This window comes from Pan paniscus, chromosome 4 (assembly GCF_029289425.2).
Source record: "Pan paniscus chromosome 4, NHGRI_mPanPan1-v2.0_pri, whole genome shotgun sequence".
NCBI lineage: Eukaryota > Metazoa > Chordata > Mammalia > Primates > Hominidae > Pan > Pan paniscus.
In genome coordinates, this window is record NC_073253.2 from 19,825,643 (window position 1) to 19,844,139 (window position 18,497).

At 35.2% G+C, this 18,497-nt stretch overlaps 1 protein-coding gene across 2 annotated transcripts in view; it reads left to right on the forward strand.

Moving 5' to 3' along the window:
* Window positions 1–18,497, forward strand: part of SKIC3 (SKI3 subunit of superkiller complex) — a 97,829-nt gene that overhangs the window by 1,495 nt on the left and 77,837 nt on the right. The window contains exons 2-10 of one of the 2 annotated variants that reach the window (XM_003822763.5): window positions 2,855–2,926; window positions 4,789–4,944; window positions 6,352–6,442; window positions 10,199–10,342; window positions 11,622–11,713; window positions 12,154–12,229; window positions 12,704–12,844; window positions 16,405–16,503; window positions 16,621–16,729. In XM_003822763.5, coding sequence (XP_003822811.3) covers window positions 6,353–6,442; window positions 10,199–10,342; window positions 11,622–11,713; window positions 12,154–12,229; window positions 12,704–12,844; window positions 16,405–16,503; window positions 16,621–16,729 — 751 coding nt within the window. In that variant the 5' untranslated portion in view covers window positions 2,855–2,926; window positions 4,789–4,944; window position 6,352. Of the gene's footprint in view, window positions 1–2,854; window positions 2,927–4,788; window positions 4,945–6,351; window positions 6,443–10,198; window positions 10,343–11,621; window positions 11,714–12,153; window positions 12,230–12,348; window positions 12,492–12,703; window positions 12,845–16,404; window positions 16,504–16,620; window positions 16,730–18,497 lie in introns of those variants that run through there. The other variant, XM_063604380.1, reaches the window with a different exon arrangement.

The following is an 18,497-nucleotide window of genomic DNA, read 5'->3' on the forward strand; positions in this document are numbered from 1 at the left end:
ATGAGTTTAGATTTCAGGGAAGCAAAACCAAGCATACATGAAATAATAATACAGCACGGAAGGTAATACAAGTGGGCTCTCTCATAAAAACAAATTTGTTTTGAGTTAATTTGGAATGTAGAACGTATTTTCTACCATAGTGACAATATTGACTGACATTTAAATTCATAAAAGTTATATGTAATTTTGTGTCTAATTCCATAAACTGTGCTTGCTTTCTACAGCCTTGTTTCCACAGGACATGTACTCTGATGACAGGCTTACAAGAATACATCTTTTCTTTCTCCCCTTGGCAGTGTCAATAGGAGCAGGTGCTGCAGTGATTTGGAGCAAGACAGATATTTTAGAGCCTTAGAGACGTTGTGCTGGAAGAATCTAAGAGGCTTCTAGTCCTACTTCCCATCTGACATTCAGTTTATCCTAAAACATTCCTGCTGAGTGGATTGTCCAGCCTGTGCTTTTTCATCTCCAGTGATGGGAAACACTTCCATTGAGTACCTCATTCCACATTTATATAGGTCTCATTAAAAGTTCCTATTTTAAGTTGAAGTTAATCTTCCTCTATTTTTAACCATTCATTAGTGCATTTTTCTTCACTTTTACATGGATAATCTCTCCTTTCAACAGTCCTTCCCCCAACTCCCTCGCCACCATTTATTTATTTTTCCTAGTCCCCAGTTTCTTCAGCTAGTTCTCATAATTTCAGGTTTCCTCATTGTTTTGATTACTCTTTTGTGAACGTACAACATTTTTGCTAATCAGTAATTCTATGCTATCAGAAAAGGTACTCAAGAGAATGTAACCATTTGCCTCACTGCCTACTTCCCTCCCGCCATTTTTCACTCCTGCACGCTCTCCTCTAGAATACTGAGTTCCGAAAGCCCTCTTTGGAAAGTGTGGTTCACAGATGCTTCTGTGGCTTGTTTTTCCCCAGGCGTGTGCTCAAAGTGTGGCTCAATAAACGTCTACTGATTGAGACACTTCCCTCAGTCACTCATTTTTTTGTTAACACTGGTAAGCCTTGGAAGCTGGAAGATCATTAGCTATTTATTGAATATGTATTATCCAGTAAGTGTTGGGTATATAAGAAGCTCTGAAAATATAAGACTTACGTCTAAGAATTTATTGAATTGGGAGACATAATTGAATTATGTCTATATAGGGTAATAAAAATAATATTTGTTAAGTTGCAGTCGAGTAGCTCAGTTTGGAGGTTTGGAGGAGGGAGTGATCCCTGTTGTAGGCTGTACTCTAGTATTCATGTAGTCTAGTAACTAATATGAAGAGGATACTCATGTTTGGTGATAGCTGTCTTGAGGAATACAGATGCTTATGGTGGGTTACACCATGATAAACCCATTTTAACTTGAAAATATTGTACGTCAGAATGCATGTAATATGCTGATAAGCCCATCGTAAAGTCAAAAAATTGTAAGTTCAACCATTTGTAAGTCAGGGACCGTTTGTGTAGGTAAGTTTACTTCTTGAGAGAGCAAGGAAGAAGGAGGTTGCAGGACGGTTGGGGATTTGAATGTGTAGGGAAAATTTTTAACACTGAGTTATCACACTAGTTGTTTTAGGAATGGCAAGTAGCAAAGTTGATTGAGAGACTAACCGTAGATAGGACATTATTAGTATACATTATGTCCAAGTACTCCATCTATGTGTGTATCAGGTAAGTGATGTAATTCTTACTTTACCAGTGAGGAAATGGGCTTTGAGTAATGAAGTCATGTACCCAAGGCCTAATGGCTTTGATCCTAGATCCATTTGATTTCCTAAGCTCACTCTCAACTAGGGTAAGCCTTGGTGGTGGATATGACAGAGTAAAGGGGCTGACAGGATCTAGGGTACTTTGTAAGAACAGAGTTGAAGTGACTGAGTGATAAAACTAGATTGGGTGAGGAGGGCAGCCAAGTGTTAGCAGGGCTAAAGAAGCCAGTGAAATAGTCAAGTTTGTACTTTTTTTTCTTTTTTAACTATTATCTTACTTTCCTAAACATTGTTTGGATTACCATACTTTCTTTTCTTACCAGTAAGACTTTCTACTGTTGGACTGACACTTCTATTTAGGTAGATCACTAATGAGTGTTTTGGTTAGGGAAACTTTTCATTCCTTGTTCATCCCTACCTGCCTCACCTAAACATTGTTTACTTCCTAGTTCTGAAGTAGCATGCTTTTTTTCACTTTATTCAATTTTTCAAAACCACCTCCATTCTCTGCAGGGACCATTCTAGATTATTTTTTTTTTGACAGAAGCCACTTCAGGGATGCTATCAAAATATCCTTAGAATTTGTAGATGTGTAGTTGTGTTACTATTTTTAATGACTATTTAAATGCATTATTAACATTAAAAAAATTTCTCTGTTTTCATTAGATTACAAACTAATATAATTATATTATACTCCTTATGTTCGTTCCTTAGAGAAAAGTTCTATTCTAATATAATTAGGCTGCAAATTGGGTGTAAATAAGTACCCTTAGTTGTCTGTAGATGTCCTTGATTCAAAGCAAAAATGGCACAGAAATAGTAGATATTCTTCTTTGGCTCTATTTTTTTATATTGACATCAGTGTATTTTGGGTTTCTGAAATGACTTCTGATCTCTTGTAGAAGTTTCCTTTTATCATCTGAGGCCCTAGGAATATAGTTTAGACCAATTCAGAAGTTTGGAGATTAAGAATAGTGTCTCTCTGGGAAAGAATAAAAATACTAAAAATTATACATAATTATTTCTCATGTTTTAAATTATGAATTATGAAAATTGATGCATTAAAAAGTTTAGAAGGTTTTGGGTTGTGGGTGTCATCCTTTTTATATGATTGTCTCATACTTGTTTTTGTTTAATTTAGATGGAAAATGGGTAAGGAACAATCTGAAATTCAATTCGGAAAGAATATAGAGGTGGTAATAATTGGTAAAAGGTAAGCGTCTACAATGCTAAATAATAAATTGGAATCTATTTTTACTTAATGATTGTTTTTACTCATTCCTTTCAGAAGAAAGATTTAATGGCATAGTTTTTTTTTTTAAATGTCAGACTATGGGTCATTACAAAATACCTTTTGTTATTAGATTTAAAGATACCATTTTTTTTCCTTTCTGTAATTAGCTTCCATTGTCGTTATCATTACTATTTATTATTATTGTTGTTTTAGCTTTGTGGAATCTTTGTATGAGCATATTGGAATATTATTTAAGGTTTCATAGCCTCAACTGGGGACATATATATCGTACCTATATATGTTGTCTTTGAGGAATATCATTGCCTTTATGGCATGACTGTCACTTTCTAACTCTTTTTAAGTGCAGTTGTTGCCACTTTTTATGCTTGATTTATGTTGGATAAAAATATTTTGGGTTGGTAGTAGAGAAACTTGAGTGAAAACGTACAAAATGAATACTCTTATTTAAAAAAAGTCAGTTGAGATTGAGGAGAATAGTGGGAGGAGAGGTATAAGGCGGAAAGAATTAATAGGGAGTTGTATTGTGGAAGAATATTAAAGACATCTCCCTCTCTTGCAAGAGAGCTAGATGTTTCTTTGACGTGTTAGAAATCCTTACAATCAAGGGAAATATCCAAAATAGAGGAGTATGGGGTTACGTGGAATCATTTTGGGTAGTAGGTTTTTACCCTTGGAAGGAAAATGGGTTTAAGTGGTACCTAGTAGATGGTTGGATCTCAATAAGGGTTTGTTTAGAAAATTGGTGAATGGACGTTTCCCTTTCCCCTCAAAAATAAAAATAAAAATTAAATAAAAAAGGAAGTAGTAGTTTTTAGGGTTAAAAAGGGGCAGATTATTTTGTGTTTTTACAAATTAACCTTCTGAAACTTACGTACGTATATGTGTGTATGCATGAGTGAGAGAGGACCTCAGTGCTAGCGTATTGTGTTAAACGTTGCATCAAATGAAGAAGGAATTGGAAGAGAATAGAGGGTTCCATTGTAGCATGAAGAATTGTAATTACATATGGAGACATACAGATACTGAAGGATATTTAATATTAGAATTGATTACCAAGAGAAAAATGGTGTTTGTTTCTATATAGTGGTCTTTAAAAACAACCTACTTAAAAGTTCCTAATGGCTTCCTATTTGCTGCTGTATTTAACTTCACACTTGTCTGTTTGACTTTCAGGATCTGTAATCTGAGGCTCTATTTACCTACCCAACCTAATTTTCTTCTCTTTAATAAGTCCCTTCTGATCCATTCAGCCTGGCTTTCTCACTGTTTCCTATACTTGCCACAACTCATTTCCACTTCTCTCACTTTGCTAATGCATTTGCCTCTGAGTAGAGCAATTTTCCTTCTTCACTCCATTTTTAAGTCTTGTCATCTTCTATTAATAGAAGCCATTAATAACATCACACCACACACCTTTACTTCTCTAAATTCCTATTGCACTTCCACTCATTACCCTTAGTTTAGCATTTGATTATTGAATGACTTATATGTCTTAAGTCTTTCTCTTGATTTAGATTATATTCTTTATATATTTTTTATATCATGCACAGCAAATAGCTTGGGAGCTGCATGTAGTTTAGTAGTGGTTGGTCCTACCTTGTTTGTATACATACCCTCATGAATGTTGGGTGATAGAAGAGATGGTGAACTTCCTCCTTATGTAATGGTTGTGGTCTTTTGTTTGTTTTTAATTTGAGACTGTTTTTGTTCCTTTTCAACTTGGACATTTTTTGATTTTTTTACTTGAGTGTCTCTTTTTGTCTCTTTTTATTGATCTAGATCAGTTGTCATCATCCTTGACGTTATTTTCTTCTTTTTAGTCTGCAGGGTTTTTTTTAACCAAAGGAAACTGGTGTGAGAAAATTGTGAAATCAGCATTGAAATTTGTTACCTACTCCAATCAAGATTTGCAAACTACAAAAAAATCATTCTGAAGCTTTCACCTATAAATATATACCAAGATAATTTCAGATAAGGTAGTAGTTTCTAAAGCAAGAACATATGAAATATGGTGCTTTAAATTATATAATTATTGTAACTAGGCAAAAAAGTTACTTATCTGCCTATTTAGGGAATCTGGTTCTAGCTGTAGATAAATTGATTTTATGGTATCTTAATTTTTCTATTATTTTGAATCCTAACTTTTTTAAGTCAAAAAGATTAAAAAATATGTATGTAACTTCTCAAACTTCTTTGGTCTCATACTTCTGTGTTAGCTTCTTCTTTGGATATAAAGGACTGTCAGTGTACCATGTCAGTGATTCATCTTTTTGGTACATTTTACTCCCTTGAGCATCTGAAGCCTATAAATACTTAATATTTACCCCAGCTTTGTTTTACCTTTCTATGAGATTAGAGGAGCTGACAGAAAATACAAATATTTCTTTTTTTCAACATTGAATTATGATTGAATTAGACTTGTTTACAGGTAAGCCAGAATAAGTTGTGTAATCTTAAAATATGCTAATTTATTTAAAATTAATATATCTTAAGACTAAATGGAGAAATACTTTCTCTACTAATTAAAATATCTTTTTATGGCTGAAATTAGTGTACAACCCTTTTGCAGTATCCATTGCTTCCATTCAAGTTTAAACATTGTTTTTCTTTAGAAAAAGTACAGGTAATAAACCTACAGTAATCCTTATTGTGAAGAAAGTTAATATCTTGATTTGTGTTTCACAGAAACTAGCATTAAAACAATGCTTTCTTAAACTTTCATATCACAGTCACTGAAATTATTTGTGTCAGTGTTTTATCTGTGACTTGGGCTTATTCTACTGGATCTAGCTTTGTATAGAGTGGGAGAGTTGGATTGAGATTGGTATGTGTTTTGAGTCCTGATCAACAAGATCATTTGTATTTTAGCCAAAATATATAGAGAATGAATGTAAATAAAATATAACTCAATTTCAACACTTATTAATTGATCATCTATAATTTAAGATATTAGGTCCTGGGGATGCGGCAGTGAAAAAAAAAATTCTTGCCTGCATGGAACTTACCTTCTTGTGGGGTTGGGACCCAGAAAATAAACAGGATAAATAAGTAGAATATATAGTATATTAAATGTGACAAATGCTTTCAAGAAAAATAAAGCAATGGAAGGGGTTCCAGAAATAATGGGTTGTTGAGAGTAGGGGGATGGCAAGATTAAAATGTTAAATAGCATGTCAAAGGAAGGTTTCATTGAGGAAGTGACATTTGAGTACAGATCTGAAGAGGTTAAGGAACAAACTGTGTATATTCTAGAGGGAAGACTGTTCCAGAGAGAAGGAGTCTTTTCCTTTTCCAGGTTCCCTTTTCAGATGGCTAAGTTTGTTGGAACATTTACGGTTGGGTAGGTATTACTGTAGATTTACTCAGGCTTTCTGCCTTGACAGAATGTCCAGCAAGGAAGTGAAGACTGCTCTAAAAAGTGCTAGAGATGCAATCAGAAACAAAGAATACAAAGAAGCTTTGAAACACTGTAAGGTAACCAGTATTTTTTTCTTCCACAATGAAAGTATGTTACCCATTTATAAACATTGTTGATTTGTAATATGTGAATTATTTCCTGTCCAAACAGCAAAAGTGGTAAGGCCATTTAGTAGAACCATTAGAATGGTTGGACTTTTAACCTCTAGTTAGCAGGATAAACTACCTCTGCCAAACTTAACTTTCTCTGTATTGGTAACTTACCAAAACCAAGTTCTTAAAACCTGAATATCCCATAAATGTCTTTTGATGATTGTATCGTGGAATGCTACTGTATCTTAAAGTTTTCATTGTTTAATGGCATGTTAGTGTTCTATTTCTATTTGGTTTGTGGATGAGAGGACCAAGATTATAAAGCTTATTTTTATGCTGATGGGTATGTTTCCATTCAGAGGGAGAAATTGGACTCGGGGGAGAGACAGAGGGTAGTGGTAGGAGTGAAGTCATCAATAGGTGAGAGACACACTGGGATCCAGAGCTTGAGGGAGCCCTTTAATCCTTCTTCCATCTTAGCAGGAGAGAAGATAGGTGCCCATCCATACAGTGTTGGTCTTGTAGATTTGGTGTTGGGAAAAGCTTTCTTCTCTAATGGCTTCTATTTTCTTGGCAAAGTATAAGATGAGACTGGGAGAAGACTTGGTTATTGGTTAGGAGGTTTGAGATAACAGAAGGTATGAAATAGTTTCTTTCTTTGTTTTTGTTTTTTTTTCTCATGGTGGGAAAAGAAACTTGCTAGTAAGGATTGGAAAGATTAGCAGGCCCTAGTGATTGCCCATTTGAAGTTTCAAGCTATTAAAGTGAAATTAGTGAACTCCGCTGTAGTTTTTCTCTTTGTATTCAGCTTCTCAGGTTTGGAGATGGGCATGATGGGGTTCAAGTATGGATGGAGAGAAAGATGAGAGGAAAGACATGCAAAGGAAAGACATGACAAGGGAGTGATGACAGTGGGGAGCCCTGGAGTCTAAGCTGGGTAAAGAGGAATGAGAAATGAGAGGTGGGCTGATAGGCAATGGAAAAAGGGGTTAGGATAGAAAAAATTAGAGAAACCAAAGGTTAAAGATTTGTTACCATGGGACCACTACAGTAATTGAACTGGGACGGTAAGAGAGGAGCAGAATAGTACTGTGCTGGAAATTCAGATTTTGGATGGGTGAGTAGTGTGGCGGTCACATAACTGAGAGGCCAGAGTGTTCAACGGGATATCAACATGAATGTTAGAATGAATACAGGCACTGAGGTGGAAAAGGATACAGAATTTTCACTGAAGGAAAGGGGAGTTAGGAAGTTGGTAGACTGTAGCAACAAGAAGGCTATTTTTAGTAGTAGAGTTGGATGGCCTGAGCTTCAAAGGTAGTGGGGTTGCTGAAGGAGGAAGGAGCAGTAGAGGACTGTAGGTGACAGACAGTGTGAGCAAGGAGAAGCAGTTTCTCACCTTCTAGGCCTGTGGCATGTGAGCTGTAAAAGAAGTCATCTGCAATCTGTAGGATGTATAGGGGAATTAGCCATGTTTTCATTGAGGCAGAACTTGGTGTGGTTAAAAGAAAGGTTAAAAATAATGGAAGGAACTTGGCTGACCCAGACTGGGAGTTCCAGAGGGCACAATGAAGAATTTAGGAGAGTGGTAGGGAGGGAATTGGGTAAGACTGGGCAGTATACATGGCAATATGAGGATGAGTCTAAGGAGTAAACAGGTAAAGGATACCCTTGTGAGGTTTAGGTTTCTGGTGGTGACTGATGGAGCCCAGCAGGGATGCAAGGCCGTGATAGTATTAATCTTGATATAGAAGAAGGTGGGCAGTGTGTTCCAAGTGGGGACAGGTTGTGGATGGAATACAAGAAGGGAAGAAGGACTGTTTCCTTCAGCACTAGGTTTATCTAATTGATACATGTTTCAATTATATACAGCACCACCATAGCTATCTTCTTTCTGTAGACTTTCTGCAAAATTCAGATATGAATTCCACCAAATAGTTAATAATTTATACTAGAGAGACCCAATTAGAAAATGCAAATGGATAGCTAATCAGTTATAAATGCCTGATTACTAATGTGTAGTAACCCAGAATATTGGTTGAGACTAAATGAATTTTTGAGTAAAGGAATGTTGCATTTGCTATGGTTTTGTCTGATCATCACCTTGTCTGCCTGTGGCGCTTTATCACATGGTATGAGTATCCCTTCAGGGAAGCCTTCTCCAGTTTGTGCAGAGTTCGGTACTTTTTTCTCTATGTTCTTTCAGAATCTCATACCTGCCTTCACCACATTGTTGATAATTATTTTCTTAAACATCCATTTCGGATTCTGAAAACCTGGTCATCAGGCAGATAGTCGGTACTTAACTAATTGCTGGTTGAGTATGGCATTTTGTTCAGCTGTTAAGTGCCAGCCATTGTACCTGGTGTTGGGAACATAAGCATTAATAAGGCCCCAGTGTTTAGAGCTTAACTTTGGTAGTTACATCATTGTTGTGGTTTGTTAGGAGGCAGCATTATTATGTTGAAGTCAAAATAAATAGAGAAACGAATATTTAAATTGAATTTTATTTTGGGAAGGAAGAATTGCAATTTGGGGCATACACACACAGGCTAAGTGGTCTTTTGTATGTCTGAAGAACAAAGAGAAGGTTGGCCATTTTATTGGAGAGAAACATGTTATGTATTATTTTGAAAGAAAGCTCACTGGTACTAGAGAAGCTTTTGGGAGCTGGCAGGCTCTGATTGGTGAGTGACGATGGTAGGTAAAACTAGACTTAGAGTCATGGCAGCTACTGGGGAAAACTGGTCTTAGGGTTACAGCAGGCCCTCAGCAGCTGGGCTTTTAGAAAATTTAAATCTTGGAGCAGGTGCTATGAGGCCTGAGTGCCTTTTCCCCCTGGTGCTCCCTTTACTGTGACTTAGGTGACAAGAATGACCCAATTTGTGTAATCATTGTGTTCACAGATAGAATGGAGCTTGTACTGCATATTAGGGACAGATTATTAGAAGTGTTATGTGGATACACTCAAGTCTAATAATATGACTCGCTTAACTCATGGAAATGTTCTTATTTTCTCTGGAATAATGTAAAACCTTAAGAGGCTAATTTCATTTTAGCTACTGGTTTTGTTTTTCTTTCCCTAGAACATATTTGCTAACTGCTTCAAGCTATTTTATTTTACCTTAGCAAGTAGCTGTTATTTCTGAAAGCAATTATCTCTACATATAATTTTAATTCCAGTTGGCAGGTGTTGTTTAAACATCATTGCCACTGTTTATTTTGAACATATTTGGTATAATCACACTGGGGTGAATCTACTTTCCTAGTCTTAATCTTGAGAAAAATCCATGTGTCTAATATGGGGAAACTATCATGGTGAAGGAAAATATGAGAGTTGGATTAAGTGAAATGAGATGGAGAACAGCTTTGTGAATTTGACCAGTAGCAGTATGGAGACAGGCAGGATGATTGAGTAGTTATTGTTCTTTTTATACCCAGTATTCTCAAAGAGCATGGGGAGGCATTTGGTATAGGTGTCAGTATCCCTCGGGCAGCTTTAAAAGAAACCACCTGTTATTTCAAAGCCATTATGGTCACTCATACAGTCCAACTCCTTCCCCTGAGGAAACTGAAACCAGATAGGTTAAATGGCATTCTGAAGTTTGCCCTGTTAAGTGGTAGATATAGATTTCCTGACTCATACTAGACTTTCTGTTATTGTTAGTTCATTTGCTTCGAAAATTTACTAACCTGCTCTTTTAATTTTTTTTAAATCAGACAGTGTTAAAGCAAGAGAAAAATAACTATAATGCCTGGGTTTTTATTGGTGTTGCTGCAGCTGAACTAGAACAACCTGATCAGGCCCAGAGTGCCTATAAAAAAGCTGCTGAATTAGAGCCAGACCAATTACTAGCTTGGCAGGTATGTAGAAATTTTTTTTTTTCTGTATTACGGAAATGGATTTTTTTTTGCATTTTTCAAAATACAGGTTTCGACATTAAACTAAGCATTTAAACCTACATTTGCCCCATGTAAGAAAAAATTTAAATTTATTGGTTTTCTAAACCTAAAAGTTAGTTTAGAAAAAAAGTGGTGCAAAGGATGTTGTTTAACACTATTTAATATCCTACCTAATGGATTATTTCTAATGTGAGCACTCAATTATAAATCTCTACCTTAGTTATATGTGCATATAAAAGACTTATCCACAATATTATTCTTTATGCTTACCTGAGGAAAAAGAAATGTTTTTTAATGTTTCCTAAAAATAAAATAATATAAAAATGTTAATGTTTCTATCTTTGAGGGCAAGTTAAATTCTTTTTTCTTACTTAGTGGCCTTAATGTTTTTACTTAGATTCTCCAACTTTTTCACATTTAATAACTTTGTTTGGTATCTCAGTCACACCTTTGAAACTGATTAATATGATGTAGTAGGCCCTGGAGAGTGTGAACCTGTTTGTCTCAGGTTCATGTGAATAAGAACTTGAGGATATCTGGTAACACAGTTAGAGAAATTGCTGCTTTTATAATGGACTGAGTGGTTTAGGATATCTGATCGTTCTTTAATGCAAAAATGACAATTTTCACAGACTACTTGATTTTTTTTTGTTTGATCATATCATAAAGGTAGTGTCACATAGATCTCAAAATTAAATCTTCTCACCTCTCCCCTGCCTCCCCCGCCACCAGTGGTAACTACGTAGCATGGTTATGCTAGTTAGCTTGATTATGGTGGTCATTTCACAGTGAATACATATATCAAAACATCAAGTTGTACACCTTAAAAACATAGAATTTTTATATGTCAATGATATCACAATAAAATACTTTAGATCACATGCTGAAATTGAAAAAAAATAGTGTCATATAGTAATCTTAGATGGTAAGATTGTAGAATAGCCATTAAAAGTGTTTATTATTGTGAAGCACTTCTAATGAATTTTCGAAAGAAAAGGGAATGATATACCTCTTTATTCCTGTCACCCATACTCAACAATATCCACTTTACCTGTGCCCTCCGACCCCCAGCTATTATATTTAGAGGCAAATCTCAGACAGATCATTTCATTTGTAAATTATAGTAATCCTTTTTCAGAAATAATCTTTATAGATTATCATATTATTTAGCAAAATAAATGAATGTGAGAACAGCAAATGTTTTAGGAAAAAGAATAATCATGAGTACTTCTTCTTTTAGGGGTTAGCAAACTTGTATGAGAAATATAATCACATAAATGCTAAGGATGACTTGCCTGGTGTTTACCAAAAGCTCCTAGATCTTTATGAGAGGTAAGAAATGTATGAGGAAAGTCCAGTTTCTTTCAAAGCTTGAATTTTAATAAACTGATTAAAAATCATGTAGAAGTATTCCAGCATTTACTGGGAATTGCGAAGCTTTTTTTTTTTTTTTTTCAAACATTTGTCATAGAATCTTTTGTGATTAAAATAGAATCAAAACACTACTAGTAAGAGGATTGACTAATTTTGGAACTTTGACATTATTTTCAGTCAATATAATAGAAGATAATATTTCTTAAACCTTTTCTTTTTTATGAGGAGCTTATTTTAGAAAATTTTACTGTAGTATGAAAGAAGATATGTTCTAATTTAAAATAGTACCTGAAATTATTATTGGAATACTTAAATTTTAGTGTTTTAAGTCCTTGGTTATTTTTATTAATCAGATTCAGAATCCTTTTGTGTGTGTGTGTGTTTTGTTTTGTTCTAAGTGTTGACAAGCAGAAGTGGTGTGATGTCTGCAAGAAACTTGTGGATCTATATTACCAAGAAAAGAAACACCTAGAGGTTGGTGAATGATTTTCTGACTTCTTTTAATAATAGATGGGCTGGGCGCGGTGACTCACACCTGTAATCCCAGCACTTTGGGAGGCTGAGGCAGGCAGATCACCTGAGGTCGGGAGTTCGAGACCAGCCAGACCAACATGGAGAAACCCTGTCTCTACTAAAAATACAAAATTAGCTGGGCATGGTGGCGCATGCCTGTAATACCAGCTACTCAGGAGGCTGAGGCAGGAGAATTGCTTCAACCCAGGAGGCGGATGTTGTGGTAAGCCGAGATTGTGCCATTGCATTCCAGCCTGGGAAACAAGAGCAAAACTCCGTCTCAAAAAAATAAAATAAAATAAAATAGATGGGGTTCTATGCTTTTGCTATTTTTATATATTAACAAATTAAAAATGTTTTTATTTGCAGATTTTACATTTTTATTGGCATTTTTACATTTTGGACAAAATAATTTAAAATCTCCTTCTTTAATAGGTGGCTCGAACATGGCACAAGTTGATAAAAACACGGCAGGAACAAGGTGCAGAAAATGAAGAGCTTCATCAACTATGGAGAAAATTGACTCAGTTCCTGGCTGAAAGTACAGAGGACCAGAATAATGAAACTCAGCAATTGGTATTGACTCATTTATTCCTCAAGTTTGTTCATGAAAATTGATCATTTAATTGAATTTAGAAAATGGAAACATAATTGATCATTGTCATTTTAATTTCCATTTCCATAGTAATGTTGAACGTCTTTTCATGTGTTTATTTACACCTGTATATTTTCTTTGGTGAAGTGTGTGTTCACATCTTTGCTCATTTTTTATTGGGTTTGTTTCTTTTTATGGAGTTTTTTTAAAATTTTTAATTTTCATAAGTTTTTGAGGAACAGGTGGTATTTGGTCACGAGTAAGTTCTTTAGTAGTGATTTGTGAGATTTTGGTGCACCCATCACCCGAGTAGTGTACACTGAACCCAATTTATAGTCTTTTGTCCCTCACCTTCCCCCAAGTCCCCGAAGTCCATTGTATTATTCTTATGCCTTTGTGTCCTCATAGCTTAGAGTGAGAACATACAATGTTCTTATCATATGTTCACGTATCAGTGAGAACACACGATGTTTGGTTTATCATTCCTGAGTTACTTCACTTAGAATAATAGTCTCCAGTTCCATCCAGGTTGCTGCGAATGCTATTAATTCATTCCTTTTTATAGCTGAGTAGTATTCCATTGTTTGTGTATGTGTGTGTCTGTGTCTATCTATATATATATATATATATATCACAATTTCTTTATCCACTCATTGATTGATGGGCATTTGGGCTAGTTCTGTATTTTTGCAGTTGTGACTTGTGCCGCTATAAACATGCATGTGCAAGTATCTTTTTTGTATAATGACTGCTTTTCCTCTGGGTAGATACCTAGTAGAGGGATTGCTGGATCAAATCGTAGTTCTACTTTTAGTTCTTTTTTTTTTTTTTTTTTTTTTGAGGCAGAGTGTCACTCTGTTGCCCAGGCTGGAGTGCAGTGGTGCAATCTCAGCTCACTGCAACCTCTGCCTCCTAGGTTCAAGCAATTCTCCTGCCTCAGCCTCACAAGTAGCTGGGATTACAGGCATGTGCCACGATGCCTGGCTAATTTTTGTATTTTCAGTATAGATGGGGTTTCACCATGTTGGCCAGGCTGATCTCAAACTCCTGACCTCAAGTGACCCGCCCACTTCAGCCCCCCAAAGTGTTGGGATTACAGGTGTGAGCCACTGAGCCCAGCCTACTTTTAGTTCTTTAAGGAGTCTCCGCACTGTTTTCCATAATGGTTGTACTAGTTTACACTCCCACCAGCAGTGTAGAAGTGTTTCCTTTTTACCACATCCACACCAACATCTATTTTTTTTATTTTTTGATTATGGTCATTCTTGCAGGAGTAAGGTGGTATTGCATTGTGGTTTTGATTTGCATTTCCCTGATCATTAGTGATGTTGAGCATTTTTTCATATGTTTGTCAGCCATTTGTATATCTTCTTTTGAGAATTTTCTGTTCATGTCCTTAGCCAACTTTTTGATGGGATTGTTGTTTTTTTTTCTTGCTAATTTGTTTAAGTTCCTAATTGATTCTGGATATTAGTCCATGAATTACATTGGAAATAGGACATTCAATGATAATTCAATGGATGCTCAAAAAAAAAGGATTGTATGTTAGACTAGGTGTTTTGTAAAAGTACAATTTTAAATTCACAGAGGCTCTTCTAGATAAAGTCAGAATTATTGGCCTGTAGTCTCATACGGAGTCTGGATGGAGTGGAATTGGTACTCATGGTGTCAGAATTTCATTCTCTTGTGTTCATAAGAATCTGCAATACATCAGTAACTTAATCACTGTAAAAAAGAAACTGAATTGGCTTTCACAAAACTGCTTATGGTGTCTAAAAAGTTATACCTTTAAAGGTGTGTTTCTTTACACTTCTGAACTAAGAGTACTGAATTACTTTGAGGTTTAACAATTCCACTGTTTAGAGTATTTATATTTAGTATTTAGAGTAAATTTAGTATTTAGTATATTTATGTTTAGTATTTTTCACCTAGAAAAAAAGTCTTTATGGTGCAGATTTTAAAGTAATTGAAAAGAATTTTTGAAAGACTAAAAAATAATTGGTTTTGAACCACATTTGGAAAATACGTCTATCATTCTCCTTTTTTTATTTGTAACTTTAAAAGTCAACTTAATGTCTTATTATAGTAAATAGCTACTTAATGTACACTTGTTAAATTGAGTGGAATTTTTAAATAAACAAATATAGACTGTATAGGATAGGAAGTTCATTTCTTTGTGTTCATTTGTTCATTTGTTCATGTGTTCATTTGTTCCCTCATTAATTTGTTTATTCAGAAAATATTTATTGACTACCTATTATGTGTCAGGCAGGGTCCTAAGAGCTGGGGATAAAAATGTGAGAATAAGATTTCTTTTTTGTGTGTGATAACATGATTTATCTGTGCATAGATTCAGTTGTGGAAAAAATTGAGCAGTGACAAAATTAGGTAGCTTAGCAGTTTCTCTTAAATTGTATAATATCATAATATAACTTTATTATTTTCCTTAAAATAATGTAGGTTACCAGAATATCAAACACATTTCAAAATAAGTAAAATAACTTTTTGGATGGTCTATCCCACCCTCCTCCATGACAGAGAATTAATTGTACTTAAGATTTTAAGAATCGATTTCTAACTGTTAGTAATAGATAAAAGGATGAGGGGATTTATTGTTACCTACCTTGAAAACTGAGTATTTAGAAAAAAATGTATTACAGATTTTTCATTTGGAATAATTTTATTACTGTTTTAAAAAATCTTTTATGCTAGACTGTTTTGAGCTATGTTCCTTCTTTGTAAGATTGTTAACTTTATCAGGGCAGCAAAATTTTACTTATTTACATAGACTTTATACCATACTTTCCAAAGAAAATTTGAGATATTAAATTACATTATGGCTTTTTGGTATTAAGTCATGAGTATTCATTTTAAAATGCAGAACGTGTAGCCAGCTGAGTGGTATGAAGTGCTTTATACCACTTGCCTTGGATTCTAGTATTGCTGTTCTTATTCCAGACATATTTAGAAGGCCTGTTGGCCTTCAAAGCCAGTTAATACTGCATAAGAGAAGTGATGGAATGTTCTTCAGAGTCAGCTAATACTGCATAAGAGAAGTGATTTCATAACAGTTCAGTCATATCTCTGCTTTTCTTTTACCAAAAGTATCACCCAACTTTATAACTGCTTTTTAAAGGTTGAAGATTTGCTATCATTGAAGATACTTCAAAGAACGTGCTAGGGATTTCAGAATTGTTTTAAAAATGATATGTGAGCAGTAGCAGCTATACTAGCATATAAGACTATACTCTGGTTGACTACTTTGTAGGAGACAGCAGGCACTTGGAAGTGCGTTTTGTTAAATTAATGTTGTTAATGTATAGTTGTTACTTACCAGTTGAGTGCAGTTTGCTGGCCAGTTGGAGTTAGAATGCATTCCAAAACTTACATATACATTTTTTTCCTCGTTGAAGTTGTCAGGGTTAGACTGTAGAATACATTTGCAGTTAATTGAACGTGTAGTTTGTGTAAGAGAGTCTTATACATTTAATCATTTGTCATTTAAGTATGATACAGATGATAGCTTTTTTATTTGTTTCAGCTTTTTACTGCTTTTGAGAATGCACTGGGATTATCAGATAAGATTCCTAGTGAAGATCACCAAGTACTTTATAGGCATTTCATTCAGAGTTTATCCAAAGTAAGTTGATTTTTTAAATCTCTAATGTGACTTGTATGTATTTCTAATTAGGAAAGTGTTCATAAATACATTTTACTACTACTAGAATGTAGTGTATTTTGCTTTTATATTTTCAAGTTTCCTCATGAGTCTGCTAGATTGAAGAAGGCCTGTGAAGGAATGATAAACATCTATCCTACTGTACAGTATCCATTAGAAGTGCTTTGTTTGCATTTAATTGAATCAGGTAATTTCTTCCTTATTATAGTGTGTGTCCTAGAGGTGTGTGATTATGTGAGTGATGTTATTAATCAAAAAATGTTTTAGTGTCTACCATGTTTAAGGTGTTGTTTCTGTGTTTCTGGACATAAAAAGAAGTATAATGTGTAGTCTTTGTGTATATGAAAAGACTAATAAATATAGGAAAGTACAGTAATACAGAAGAATTATGAGTTGCCAGATTTATTGTTAGTCAGTGAAATCTTTTTAATGGTGGGAATTGGAGGGGGTCTTGAATTTTTTATGGAAACTAGGTAAACAGGAGTAGGGGAAATGTATTCCAGCTGGCATGAGCAGAGATGTGGAGCTAGATGCATTTTTTAGGAATGATAAAATAGGTTTGCTTGTTATAGTGGAAGAAATAACTAAGATATATTTTGGCTAAATAGGTCAGGCTATATTACACAGAGCTATGAATATCACAGAAAGGATTTTTGGAAAGTTTAGCTGCCTCAGTGTTGATGTTATATCACAGTGTCATAAGAACACTGTTATGAATACTGTAATATTATAAAGTAATTAAATTCCTGAATCTCCTTTTTTAATGAAATACAGCATATTCAAATGGGAGAATTTGTCTCTGTGTATACTTCATGCTCTTGTATCTTCATGTACTTTGTTTGGGAGGAGGAGAGAACTGATGACAACTAGCTTGCTGGGAGTTGGCTAACCTGTAGCTGTGGAAGTCTTGTATCCAGGGCTGGTATTCCACCAGTTTACAAGAGGTTGGCTATATTGGTTTTTCCACCAGCCTCTTTCCTTTTGGTCAGTATCTGTGCTGAATAGATTTTTTTTTTTAATAACCTGAATTTCATGCCTTATTCTCTTGAGGTGAACAAATTCACAGAAGTCAGTCACTGAAATAGAAATATTAGTACGTACACCAGTGTGGTAGTGATTGTCAATTATTGTGGAGCTTTACTAATCCATTTAATTTTTTTCACTTTGTTGCTAAATGAGTATATACATGAGAATGCTTTGTATGTGAATGACCCTCACATGTGTCATAGTGAAAAAAGGGTTGAAAACTATTGCTAAAGATAACTGTGAAGGAAAATTCCTTGGTAGAAAATGACCATTGCACCTATCTCAGTTCTCCTCATTTTAACTCTCCTTTAAAGTCCTCTTTTACTTTTTTTTTTTTTTCCTGGTGTCTGAATAAAAAAATGCTGTTACTGGCCGGGTGCGGTGGCTCACACCTGTAATCCCAGCACTTTGGGAGGCCGAGGCGGGTGGATCACGAGGTCAGGAGATTGAGACCATCCTGGCTAACACGGTGAAACCGCGTCTCTACTAAAAATACAAAAAATTAGCCGGGCGCGGTGGCGGGCGCCTGTAATCCCAGCTACTCAGGAGGCTGAGGCAGGAGAATCGTGTGAACCCGGGAGGCGGAGGTTGCAGTGAGCCGAGATAGCGCCGCTGCACTCCGGCCTGGGCGAAAGAGCGAGACTCCTCAAAAAAAAAAAAAAAAAAAAAAAAAATTGCTGTTACCTTCAGCTCTGGTTTTGGTAGAAGCAGATGCCCTTTGCCTTACTTTAACTGACTCAGAGATAGACTTAGGAGAGTACTTTTTACTACCATAAGAAGAAAGAGAACATAAAAAGTATAGTGAGTGGAGTATAAAGTCTAAACTAACATGGTGTGCAGGACAGATTGTATAGAAGGTGGACTAGCTCCAGTAGACTAGGTGACAGTAGGTTTGAATGAACGAGGAGTATGATAGTGAAGATAGAAAG